General features: G+C 36.0%; 1 protein-coding gene across 14 annotated transcripts in view; it reads left to right on the top strand.

Moving 5' to 3' along the window:
- The window catches only part of PTPRD (protein tyrosine phosphatase receptor type D), a 1,217,200-nt gene that overhangs the window by 1,187,463 nt on the left and 16,609 nt on the right, over window positions 1–13,128 (top strand). For all 14 annotated transcript variants that reach the window (XM_048930990.1, XM_048930989.1, XM_048930988.1 and 11 more), the window contains 4 exons: window positions 8,981–9,266; window positions 9,723–9,901; window positions 11,157–11,283; window positions 12,261–12,386. In XM_048930990.1, the coding sequence (XP_048786947.1) occupies window positions 8,981–9,266; window positions 9,723–9,901; window positions 11,157–11,283; window positions 12,261–12,386 (718 nt within the window). The remainder of the gene's footprint in view (window positions 1–8,980; window positions 9,267–9,722; window positions 9,902–11,156; window positions 11,284–12,260; window positions 12,387–13,128) is intronic.

Below are 13,128 nucleotides of genomic sequence, written 5' to 3'. Positions count from 1 at the left end.
CCTGATTGTTCCTTGTGCTCCATGCACAGGTGCACAGGCATGTGAGTTGGGCTCCTATTGAGACTTGTTTACCAGTTGGAGTTTTCTTATCTTGAACGTTAGGTGTTGTCTTACTGGCTTCTGATCCTACTCCAGGACCAGGGCGTCCATTACCATTGTCAGCTTGAAAATTCAGTAATTTGAAGATCCCCACCCCCAGCAACTTTAGTTTAAAGCCCTCCTGATTAAATTGGAAAGCATGTTGTCAAAGATAGTCTTCCCTTTGTCTGTCGGATGAAACCCATCCTCTCCCAGAAGACCAGATTTCTCAAAATTCATTCCATGACATAAGTAGCCAGAGCCCTGTTGACAAAAGTACTCCCTTTGCCTTTTACTGATTTTCTTAATTCTATGAGTCCTTTCCCTCCCCGTTCCCCTAACCTGGAGGACTGATGAGATGACTACCTGTGCTCCAAGTTCTTCACTACTGCTCTGCTCCTTGTAGTCTCTCTTGATAGTCTTCATGTTGCTTTGACAGCTGTGTCACTGGTGCTTACAGGAAACAGCAGCAGCAGGTAGTAGTTTGTGGGACGTACAAGGTCTGGCAGCTTCTCTGTCATGTCCTTGATGTGGGCTCCTGGCAAACAGAGAATTTCCCTAGATAGTAGGTCAGGACAACAAATGGGTGCCTCTGTACCCCTCAGAAGAGAATCACCCGCCACTACCATCCGTAGTTGTTATGCAATGGAGAGTAGGTCTGGCTGCCTTACTCAGTTCAGACAATTTACATGCTATTGTTTCTAGGTCCAGATGCTTCGCACAAACCGTAGTCTGCACAGATGGTTCTTGCTTTTGTAGACCATTCTGAGTGGAGGCACTGATCATGACCGAGGTAGATGTGCATCCTTCTTACTAGAGCTGCAGCCTTGGCTCAGCATTGAGTGCTCACGATTCTGCTTTGAGAGTCACTCGGAATGAGTGCTCCCCACTTCTGAAACCAGCAAAACCTCAGTGCCCTGCTGTGTGAGGTCCAGCTCCAGCTGTTATAGCACACGACAGGTGTAGAGGTGACGCCCACACTCTGCTCACCCACCGTAATCTTAGTCACTGCCCTCTCTGAGGTTTATTTTGGAGGCAGAATGTGGCCTCCATTGCCTTGGCAATGCACATACCAGGTCAGCCGCTTTTACAATAGCTGCCCATTGCTGGAGGGTGACTCTATTTTTTTGTGTTTCTCTGATGAATAAACCCCCCAGACTCCTTCATACCTTGAAATCAGATGTTCTGGTGCTGGCCAGACTAGCTCCAAAGCAGCTGCTCTCATCAAGTGCCTATGAGATTGTATTTAGAGCAGTGGGAAAGTAAGGATATCTGAGAATCCTTCTGCATAGATAAAACAGTACAGAGAAATATGATTTATTCTAATTTCCTTTCTATGTATTTTGGAACAATTGAAGACAGTAGGTGATACAGTGATTTATAGTGAGGTGTATGTATAAAAACCTATGAAAAGCAGGACCAAGGCATGTATTGTTAGATAAAATCAATAATCAACCCCAAAGGGAAAAGTAAATACAAAAGTTGTCATATTGTGTAATTTCTGCCATGCTCCATCTGGTGAGCAGAGCAATCAGAGTCCTTCTAGTCACTAGCCTACAGTTTCATGAAAGAAGCAAGGAGAATACTTTGTCATGTTCTATTCTTTTTAAGACAGAAAAAAAAAAAAAAAAAAAAAAAACAAGATCAGAAGTAGTGCTGAACCTCTTAAATGGCTTATTTACTATGAGTACCCAAAGACAGAAAAGTTAATTGAAAGGAAAAGTTTTAGATGATCTGGATAGAAGACAGGGGAGGTGGAAGGAATGCTTATGGTTCCTTTATGTCTTTTAGTCTTTAGTAATTTTCTCTTCTTGTGCATGTCAAATGTTATTTTTTTAGAGTACCTGTTCAAACCATAAGGATTTCTAGAGAAATTTTGTCTGTATCTGGTTGTTTAATATGCTTTGATGGATCTCTTCCTCCGTTAATTTCTTTTTGGCATTCATGTTATCACAGTTTTGCAAGCCCATTCAACAGCAATAAAAGTGCTTTAATCTTTTGGTAGCAGTAGAATTCTGAGAACATGGGAACTGAAAGGAACATCTTCATAAAGCTCAGTAAAAATAAAAAGATCTAAGGCTATCTTTTGATTTGTTAGCTTCCTATGCTTTTGCCAGCTACCTATGAAAACTCCAGGGAGCTCTAAACTGAGCTTTATGTACTTCTAATGAAATGTACCTATTTTTTTCTTTTTCTTTTTTTTTTTTTTTTTTTCTCCCTTGTTTATTTTAAGAAGCTTTATGTGTTTTCCATAACAAATATAGTCTCCTCTATGCATTGCATAAAAATGAAGAAGACACACTGGCTAAAATCCTTTTTGTTGAAGCATTTTTCATACCCCACAAAGTTTTCATGTACCCTACTTGACTGCTAGTATCATATAGTAACCACAGTTAGAAGAAAAGAAAGTCCTTGTGCAGTTACGTAGGTCTCTCATAAGTCAGTACCGGAATTCTTGAAGCTGTTCAGTATCTCTTCTAAAATGAAATTCAAATGTAGCTCTTTGCACAAAGCTATGGTGTTATTATAGTCAGATTTATCCACTCAAAAGGATGCTTAGTGGTTTCATAAGGATTTTTTGCTGTTTCCTGAATAGAAAGAGTGGTTTTCAACTGCGTGTTAATTTTCTAATATTTTAATGGAAAAAATAGCCATAGAATGACAGAATCTTTTGGGCGAAAAGAGGCCTTTGAAGGTCATCTAGTCCAAATCCTCTGTACTGGATGGTTGCTCAAAGCCTAGTCCAGCCTAGCATTGAATGTCTCCAGGAACAGGGCATGCTCTCTCAGCAACCTGTTCCAGTGCCTCACTACCCTAATATCCGCCTACATCTCCTCTTTGAATCTGAAACCATTTTCCCTTGGCCTATCACATAATCTAAATATTGACCTTATCAGAAGTACCAGAGAACTTCTGGTATCTGTTGGAATCTACTTAACCATACAAAGCCCCTCAACAAAATCCAGGCATTTCTATATGTTTCCTGTATCACAACCAGTTTATTTATTTTCAGTTAAAAAATTCAAGCTTAATTCAATTTGAAACCAATATTCAATATTTTTTCCCCTGATGTGAGTCAAAAATGTCCTAAATGATTTTTGGTTCATATTTTACTGTCTTTGCTCCCAATTAAATGTGCTGTGAATACTGGCAATTACATTGCCTTCATTTGCCAAATTAATGAAGTATCAGTAAAGGGTCATCATTTAAACAGTTAGAAGTTAATCACAAAATCAAACCTTTAACATATCTATACAATTATTTTAAAGTGGAATTGGAATTGCTCCCTTATGCCTCGCAATTTTTCTTTTTGTGAATTGCAGGACACTAAGCATGTTTTAGTTCATGAGACTGAGTCAATCATGTTTTTAGAACTTGAAAACAGATATTGTAATAGGATTAATGATAAAATTTTAAGCAGTAAGAATTCCCTACTAGCTGTGTCTACTTAGTAAATTGTTTAAATATTCAGCTTTTAAACTCAATAGAATCTATCACCAATGCTACAGTTAGCACTGCAAAAAATTCTGACATTATCACCAGAAGATATAATAATGCAAGAAAATCATGGCAGCTTTTTAGTAAATATGTGAAATTTGACACAGGAGATGAGGTATTATCTTTAGCAACAAGTAAAGCTGATATTTTTTTTCTTCCCCCCCCCCCCCCCCAGATAAGAATAGACCTGAATTTGCAATTAAATAGGATACATTTTTATAACTGGTCCCAGTGGCTGTTTGATTCCTTCAGTCCTACTTAGGACTTGGCCTATATCTTCTGTATTAGGATGTTCTACATCTAGAGAGAAAATGCCAGTTCCTCACATGCTTTGTAATCTCAGGATATTCCAGCTGCCTCAATCTGTTGGTGATGTTTTCATATTGTATTTCTTCCCAGAGCACAAGAAAATCAGTTTTTGTGCTTGGTAACCAGTGCAGCAGAGAATATGTGTAACAAAGATGATTTATTACTTAGTTAATATCTGCTGAAATCATGGAAAAAAGATGCACAAATAAGATTCTGTCAACATCATGATGTGCAGCTTAGTCCTTCAGCATCAAAGAAATTTTAGTTGTCTTTTCTTATTATAATCTCTCAGCTGTATGATTAAATTCACTAAGATACTGATGAATAGGAGAAAATATGGACAAAAACATAATCAGTGAGGAAATTTTTTAGTTAGTGAGAGAATATTTCAATTTTTTTTTTTTTTCTCTTTACAATCTGACAACTAAAGAAGTGCCTGTTGGATAAAGAGTGCATAATTCCTTAATCATTAAATAACGTTACTCATGAATAAGCTGTGAAAAAATTCAATGTCAGTTGCCTGTCTAATTATATTGAACCTTTTTATTTGCAGAGTTACTATGAAAACACGGGATTGGGTTGTTTAATTAGAGTTACTGCTGAGATAAATATCCTTGCTCATAGTATGAAGCTATGTAGCTGACTGTAGAAATAAACAGAAACATGTCTTTTGACAGTTTTTCAAAGAAAAAAAATATGGAAGCCAGGAAGTGTTTCAGTACATCATGGTAATAGCGAAAGAGAGAAAGTATGAGTTTAGCACCCAAGAGATAGTCAAAATATATAAGGCCTTTCATTAAACATTCTGTGATATTTCATTCAACTTTTATTATTGTTTAGTTGCCTTGAGTTAGAAAGCTTACTTTCAGAAAAATAGCATTTCTTCCTTTTTTTTTAAAAAAAAAAAAAGTTTTCGTTACAGTTTTTCTGGGTTTGGTATTCTATGAATTCAGCATTTAGTTTAACAAATTAATGCTTCGTGTCAGTGATGATTTAAACTGCTCTGCTTCCCAGCAGTGTATCAGCACTGTGTTAAGAAGTACATAGATGAAGATCATGATGCACACCTTTCTGAAGGCCCTACAAAGGCACATGGAAAATAAAGATAAGGAAATTGGTGGTAACTAACATGAATTCTCCAAGGGCAAGTTGGAAATGGCTTTAAACTGGAAGAGGGTAGATTTAGACCAGCTATTAGGAAGAAATTCTTTACTGTGTGGGTGGCACTGGAACAGGTTGCCCAAAGAGGATGTGGATGTCCCCTCCCTAGAGGCATTCAAAGATGTACTCAATGAGGCTTTGAGCAACCAAGTCTAGATGGAGGTGGCCCTCCTATAGCAAGGGGTTTGGAACTAGATGACCAAACCATTCTATGGTTTCTGTGATATGGTCACAGAAAAGAGAAAGATTGTTTCTGGTTATTGTATTATGTTATTGAAGCTTAGATTTTAAAGTACGTAGAGGCAAAAGGAAGGAAGGTAAAGTGTTCTAATTTTTATATGGGAATTGAAGAGAATATTCTGGGTTGTTACAACTTACACAGTTAGAATGTCACAGATACCTTAAAGTTGTAAAACACTTTGCTGACACACTCCAGAGATGAATGTGTCAGGAACCTGGTGGAGTAAAATAAATGTCGTAAGTCTGACTCTGCATCCTTATAACAAAAAAACATTTGTGCATCAGTACATGGTTTGATCTCACATCTTGATCTGTAAACTAGCAAATGTGTTCTCTGATGAAGGAAGTTAGTAACTATTTACGGTTAGTTTGCCTATGGAACAGTAACTATATAAATGGCAATACAAGATATGAAGAAAAAAAAAAAGCTATTAATTCCAGCTGAATATACAAGATTTTATCTAGGTTGAAATTTTGCAGTTCTCATCTTTAGCTACCAGCAGAATTTTTAATGTTTGATCCAAAAAATGGCATATTGAGTTATATACATGGCGCTATTACATTATTTCATTAATATCTGATAGGAAAGTGAACTATATTCTAAACTACTGAGAATATCTGCACAGCCACATAATTTTATTTTTCACTTTGCCAGCACTTCTTTGTCTGGAAAAAAACAAATGCAGAGATGTATTATATAGGTAATGACAGCTGAGCTTTTATATTACCACTCTTTCCTATCAGCTTCGCTTCTCTATGAAACTGTTCCTTTTGCAAATGCAAAAAAATATGTAACTGTATAAATCTTCAAAAATTGCATGCCGTTTTTCCTTGTCATTTCTGTATTCAAAATTACAGGAAAGAATGTTCTTATAAAAAATTTGTAAGTGCAGTATTTCATGTTTCATTCAAATTCAGATTCATAGCCAGTTTCCAGAGATTGACTTAAGCCTTCATACAACCACATCTGGCCTGCATGTGTGTTCGTCTAAAATCTGGGGGAAAAGAATGGAATGGAATGGAATGGAATGGAATGGAATGGAATGGAATGGAATGGAATGGAATGGAATGGAATAGAATAGAATAGAATAGAATAGAATAGAATAGAATAGAATAGAATAGAATAGAATAGAATAGAATAGAATAGAATAGAATAGAATAGAATAGAATAGAATAGAATAGAATAGAATAGAAGAGAAGGGAGGGGAGGGGAGGGGAGGGGAGGGGAGGGGAGGGGAGGGGAGGGGAGGGGAGGGGAGGGGAAGGATAAGGGGGAGGGGAAAGAGGCACCACTGAAAAAATTTGAGCCTTTGGAAGTTTTTCAGATTTTTCTCCATAATTACTTAGAGATCACAGAAATTTCCTGGAATGCATACTTTTTATTGTAGGGTAGATTAACTCTATTTTAGCTAGAACAGTCATCATTTCATTAGTCTGCATATTTTCTTTCATTCCAAGTCCCAGTGATCAATATCACTGACTGATAAGTTCTCTTAAGCTGAAAATATTGATTAATTCTTAACAGAACTGCATCTAAGAAATGTGAGCTTGATGCATTTGGTCTGTTAGCAAAAATTCTCAGCTGTTTCCAGAGTTCTTCTGTGGACAGTAACAAGTGAGGAGAATGAATGTAAACACTTTGTACACATAGAAACTTAGAAACACAACTTAGCTCATATGAGACTTCATCTTTCTACTCTGTACTGCCCTTTGATTTCATTATAAGTAAATGAAACTTGTTGGTAGTTGGCAGACTCTTTGAGTGTCAGGAAATAAATGGATACATTTAATTACTGATTTCAAGATGGAATTAAGATACTTAACATGTCTTTAATTTTTAGGAAGAGAATACCTTATTATCTTATCCTCTAGATAGGGTTTAATAAATTTTATTTCCTTCTGTCATTTAAAAAAAATCAGCTTAACTTAGATGAGTCAGTGATCCTTGTGAGTCTCTTCCAACTCAGGATATTCTGTAATTCTGTGTTTATGAAGTGTTGCTTGCTATACTATGCAATATTTCATGTTGCTAACTGAAAAGACTTAAGCATTTAGAACAACAGGAACCAGTATTCACTATGACAGATATGATCTCAGATAAGAAAATAGTATACATCATGTTTTGCACTTGTACTTTCAAAGTTCAAAAGAGGAATCCATTTGCAGATTGGATTGAGTACCATTGTTGTTCAGATATCTCCATAGAAGAATATCCATAGAGGGCTTAGGAAATGTGGCTCCATTTAGCACATGTTGCTTAATTAGATCTCTGGTATATTTTCTGTTCTTTTGTATTTTTGTTCTTTTTCATCTTAGAATCATAGAATCATAGAATTGCTTAAGTTCGTAAAGGCCTTAAAGATCATCAAGTCCAAGCATAACCTTACCATACTACCCTAATTCTATCAACCCTCCACTAAATCATGTCCCTGAGCACTACATTCAGATGGTTTTAAAACACATTCAGGGATGGTGACTCAACCACCTCCATGGGCTGCCTATCCAGTGCTTAACAACCCTTACTGTAGCTAAGTTCTTCCTGATATCTAATCTAAATCTCTCCTGGCACAAATTGAGGCCATTTCCCCTCATCCTGTCACCTGTCACCAGTGAGAAGAGGCCAACCCCACTCTCTCTGCAATCACCTTTCTGGTATTTGAAGAGATCATAGTATCATAGAATGGCCTGGTTGTGGTTGAAATGGACCACAATGATCATCTAGTTTCAACCCTCCTAGTATGTGCAGGGCTGCCAACCACTACACCAGGCTGCCAGAGCCACATCCAGCTTGTCCTTGAATGCTTCCAGGAATGGGACATCCATAACCTCCTTGGGCAACCTGTTCCAGTGCTTCACCATCCTCTGAGTGAAAAATGTCCTCCTAATATCTCATCTAAACATCTGCTGTCTTAGTTTAAAACCATTCCCCATTGTCCCATCACTATCCACCATCGTAAATAATAATAAATAATATTGAAATAATATTAGGTCCAGTCTAGACCTTTCTTATGTTTTTCTAGATATGCAGGATAGACATATAAATGGTCAGGTAAGGACAAAGCTTGTCTGTAGCTAGCATAGCTAAATGACCATCACTGCACTGCAAAGAATAATATCATGGCCTGGTCTAGTTAAAAAGAGGAGGATAGACCAAACTGTGTTAATAGAATCCCCAGTTACAGTGTGACTAGAATCCCTGCTTGCAGTGTGGGGAGTAGTAGAAAGTTTACCTCCAAATCACAATAGAAATATGTAAGATTCATTTAGTATAATGTTTGCTACTATATTCAACTCAGTAAGCAGAATATCAACAACATGTATTGAGTTGCAGATGATATTACACATAAAGCTTGATTCCGTAGAATGCTCATTGCCTCCACTGTTTTTCATTGTTAAGAACATGTGTTTTTAAAACATGTTGCAATGTGCTTTATTTCTATCACAGTCTGAAGCCTGAAATTTCAAGATGCAAGGACAACATAATAATTCTAAAGTCTCAGTTGCTTGTAATGGGAATTAAAGGAGTTTACATGTTGCAGAGCACTGACATCTTTCATAAAAGCTTGCGTTCATATTCAGAAATACGTGCCATTCCTATGAGTATTACGAAATTTTAAAACTTGAATGCCATAAAAATAAGCACAAAGCTCAAGATAGTCCTTTCATGTTTTCCTCCTATGTTCATTTCTTTTAGTGCTGGAGTCGGCAGGACTGGCTGTTTCATTGTGATAGATGCCATGTTAGAGAGAATAAAGCATGAAAAGACTGTAGATATTTATGGCCACGTAACTCTAATGAGAGCTCAGAGGAATTACATGGTTCAAACTGAGGACCAATACATCTTTATCCATGATGCACTGCTGGAAGCAGTGACATGTGGAAATACCGAAGTGCCAGCCAGAAACCTGTATGCATATATTCAGAAGCTGACACAGATAGAAACAGGAGAGAATGTCACAGGAATGGAACTGGAATTTAAGGTACTGAAATCTTATGCTGTGGGAAGCCAACATCAAACTGTGTAACTATTAATGCTGCTATGTCCTTCACCGTCCGTATTCAGTAATTGGAAGCTAGAACATTTTCCAGCTAAAATTTTTGAACTGGGAAGATAGTCCTTTGTAAAATGTGAAGTTCTATCTTCAGTTAGTGTTCAGACAAGAATTGTTCAATTTTAACCATATTCTTCTTTATTGTTTGAATAGCTTGAAATATGTATTTTTGTAATGGTTTAAAACTCAAATTTGTCCATACGGATTAATAAGGTTTTAAAACTATTATAGAATGCTAAAGGGTGCTTCACAAATATTTAGATAATACAACAGAATATGGTAAAATAAAACATGAAATGATAAACATATGTCATTAGACTTGATAATGGCATTTCTTTTTGTTATATATGATTTTAATTATTTTAATTCATTTATTTTGCACAGCGTCTTGCTAGCTCTAAGGCTCACACTTCAAGATTCATCAGTGCCAATCTTCCTTGTAATAAATTCAAGAATCGCCTTGTCAATATTATGCCATATGAGTCTACAAGAGTATGCTTGCAACCAATCCGAGGAGTGGAAGGGTCTGATTATATTAATGCCAGTTTTGTGGATGGATACAGGTATTAATGTTGTGTTCTCTGGGGACTGTTTTAAATTTTATAAAGTGTGTAGCAATGTTGAAAATAACAGATTTAGTATTGAAATCCAATATTTTTAATAACTGTGCGTGTCCTGTTTTTTATTTTGGTTTGGTTTGGTTTGGTTTGGTTTTTGTTTGTTTAAATGGTTTTGTTTGTTTGTTTAATGGTTTTAAATTTCCACCCATACAATTCAGGAAAGTTGTGTAATATGCAGCCATAAGTGTTATGGTTTTATTTACCTTCAAACCATTCATTTTTACATACTGAAACTTATTAAGATTTTGGTCACGTTCATGATCTGCAACTTCTATTTCTTCACAACTGTTCTGCTAAATATGTATGTAAAAAAACTCTCAAATAATATACAGGAAATAAACTGCCCATGTCAAAGTGATAACTTAGAAAGTTGGAACACTGATTAAGATGAGGCCTCACTACAACAGAACTTTTGTGTGTAAATAGTTGTGTAGCCCACCGTCTTGATGGCAAACACAAGAGCACACTCTCACCTGATTTATGCAGCTCATAGGAAAAAGTATGGAAGAGAAGCAGTAATGTTTCCCTAAGGCAGTTTAGGTGCGCCTGAGTATCTGTGTCCACAGAGAGCATTTTCTGAGCCTCTACCCTAATGTGGAACTAGTCTTCTTTGCCAGTGTCACCTACACAGTTGTTTCTGTTGACTGAAACAAGCAGGAGCACGATGAACTGGTCATCATCTTACAAAGTTCCTGATGCGGAAGATTTCAATAGCTTGCTGGTTCTTTCCAAGACTAGGAGATTATGGCCTAGAAACACAGTATATTTTATTCCTGAGTATTCTTCCTTCATTCCTGTTGCTGGAGACATCAGACTGTTGAAAAGGAATTAAAGTGGAAACAGCTCAATGCTATAATTCCTAAATGTAATAGATTGAACAACAGTTATTTCTATAAAATGAGCCAGCACAAGTAAGTGTTTCTTAAGTGTTTTTTACAGCACATAAAATTGATCTATGAGTTGCATTAAAATATAAATAATAACAATAAAAGCATGCATCATGATATTAATAATTTCTTCACAAGGTTCTAAAAATAAAGCTGTAGTTTGATTAAGCAATCATAATAAGGCTTCAATTTGCTTATTATTAACAGTATTTTTTTCCTCTAGACAATGCTTACATATAAATAGATAACATATGTATCAACTTACATTTTTGATTAAAATATTCTTCTTAACTTACCTTTTTTAATAACAGACAACAGAAAGCTTACATAGCTACACAGGGTCCCTTGGCAGAAACAACTGAAGACTTCTGGAGGATGCTGTGGGAGCATAATTCTACAATTGTGGTCATGCTTACTAAGTTACGAGAAATGGGCAGAGTAAGTTACTGCTCTAATATTATTTTACTGAAATATTCGTTGTTATTATTATTATACTTTCTTACTAAAATATTTCATTGTTATGAGAATGTCAAAGGATAAAGATGGGAATTTAGGTATTTTCTCCATTGGGAAATAAGTGAGTCTGATGGTCACCAGATATGTTTTTCTAATGTATAGATGTGTTATAAGAGATGAGCTAGACATTGCATTTTGTTGTAGGACACACTGAGATTCAGCAACTCAGTTTGCAAGTTAATATTCCAACAAAAGCAGAGAGAGCATTTATGTCTGCTAATTCTAATTTGGAAATATGTTTTGCTTCATCTGTTTAAACATTTTCATGTTGTCAAAAAAAGGGGAGTATTTTTAACAGCTGAATGGCTGAATGTTTTCTGTGAGCTCTTTGTGCTGGACTTTGAAGTTTCAGCTGTCTGTTTACAATCCAAAACTCATTCATATTTGTACTTTAACTAATGGAAAGAAAGAAGCAGTTTCCTATCCAGACAGGATTACCTCAAGATCAAGCTGGTATGTACTAAGTGAAATATGAATACCCATGGTTTTGGGGAGTGGAGATGATCCAGGGACTTTGGATTTAGAGATGAAAAATCTTGAATGAGGCTTGGGAGACTTACTTCAGCAGACAACAAGGACTAAAAGTGGTTTCAAGATTTAAATTCCATTCTCTTTTGGAAATCAGGCTCAGGATAGTGCTTGTAACATTAAATAATAGAACTAGGCAGATATATAAAGTAATTCAGAGGTACAGTGACAAGAGCAAACTTCTATGCAGTTCAATATTGATGATAATCTTTCAATTCTACGAATGGAACTTCATGTTCACAGTAAGATGAACAGTTAATGTTCTTGTCACTAATAGCATTTTACATCAGTGTTATACTTACTGAGTGAGAAACATATTAGGGTAGTTGTCTGGAGTAACAGAAAATATATTTTGTTTTGCTATGTTGTAGGAAAAATGCCATCAGTATTGGCCTGCAGAGCGTTCAGCCAGATATCAGTATTTTGTGGTAGATCCAATGGCAGAGTACAACATGCCACAGTATATTCTGAGGGAATTCAAAGTTACAGACGCAAGGGTAAGTTGCAACAGCATTACTCTTTCACATAATTTTTAAATAGTATTTAAACTCCCTTCTCTCTTTCTCTATCAAGTAAAGATCTCTAAAGAAGTACTTTCCACAATTCAATAAAAAGTATATTTATTATTTAAATATACACTATATTTATTTACTTCATTACACATGAATAATATCTTTAAGGAAAACTGACTTCATTCAGATCTAATATCTTAACAGCACAGCTCTGTAAGTTTCTGAATAGCTATTTGGGTTAAACCACATTAGATAATGTGAAGGCCATTTTCTCTTTCTCATCATTTCCCTCCTGATCTTTCTGGGGGAGAATTTTTGTCACTTGCAGCTGTAAATATGTTGTTTTGCACACCCTCTAGGTTGAGAGAGTGTGAAGGTTAATACAGTGAAATTTAAAAACTGCAGAGCAAATAGCATTCGCAAGAAAAGCTTGACAAGCTTTGCACATTATAATTTGATTTTTGGCATAGCTTATTTTCAGCACTCTTGAATATCTGCAGAATAGATATGTGCAGCTGTGACCCTAGCATCCTCATTTTCATACTACATTTCTTATCTGAATTCCTGAGTCTGAAACTGAACAGTGATATATGTAGTAAGATTAAAGGCACATAAACTTTTAATACATATTCGGTATTTCTCAAACTTTTGATTTCTAGCACTTTACTCTGCATGGCAGGAAAAATTACTGGCAACCTTCATTTCAATATGTGCTATAGAATGCTGT

The sequence above is a fragment of the Lagopus muta genome, chromosome Z (assembly GCF_023343835.1).
Source record: "Lagopus muta isolate bLagMut1 chromosome Z, bLagMut1 primary, whole genome shotgun sequence".
Classification (NCBI taxonomy): domain Eukaryota; kingdom Metazoa; phylum Chordata; class Aves; order Galliformes; family Phasianidae; genus Lagopus; species Lagopus muta.
Note: the sequence above shows the minus strand (reverse complement) of the source record. Positions and strands in the feature narration are given on the sequence as shown.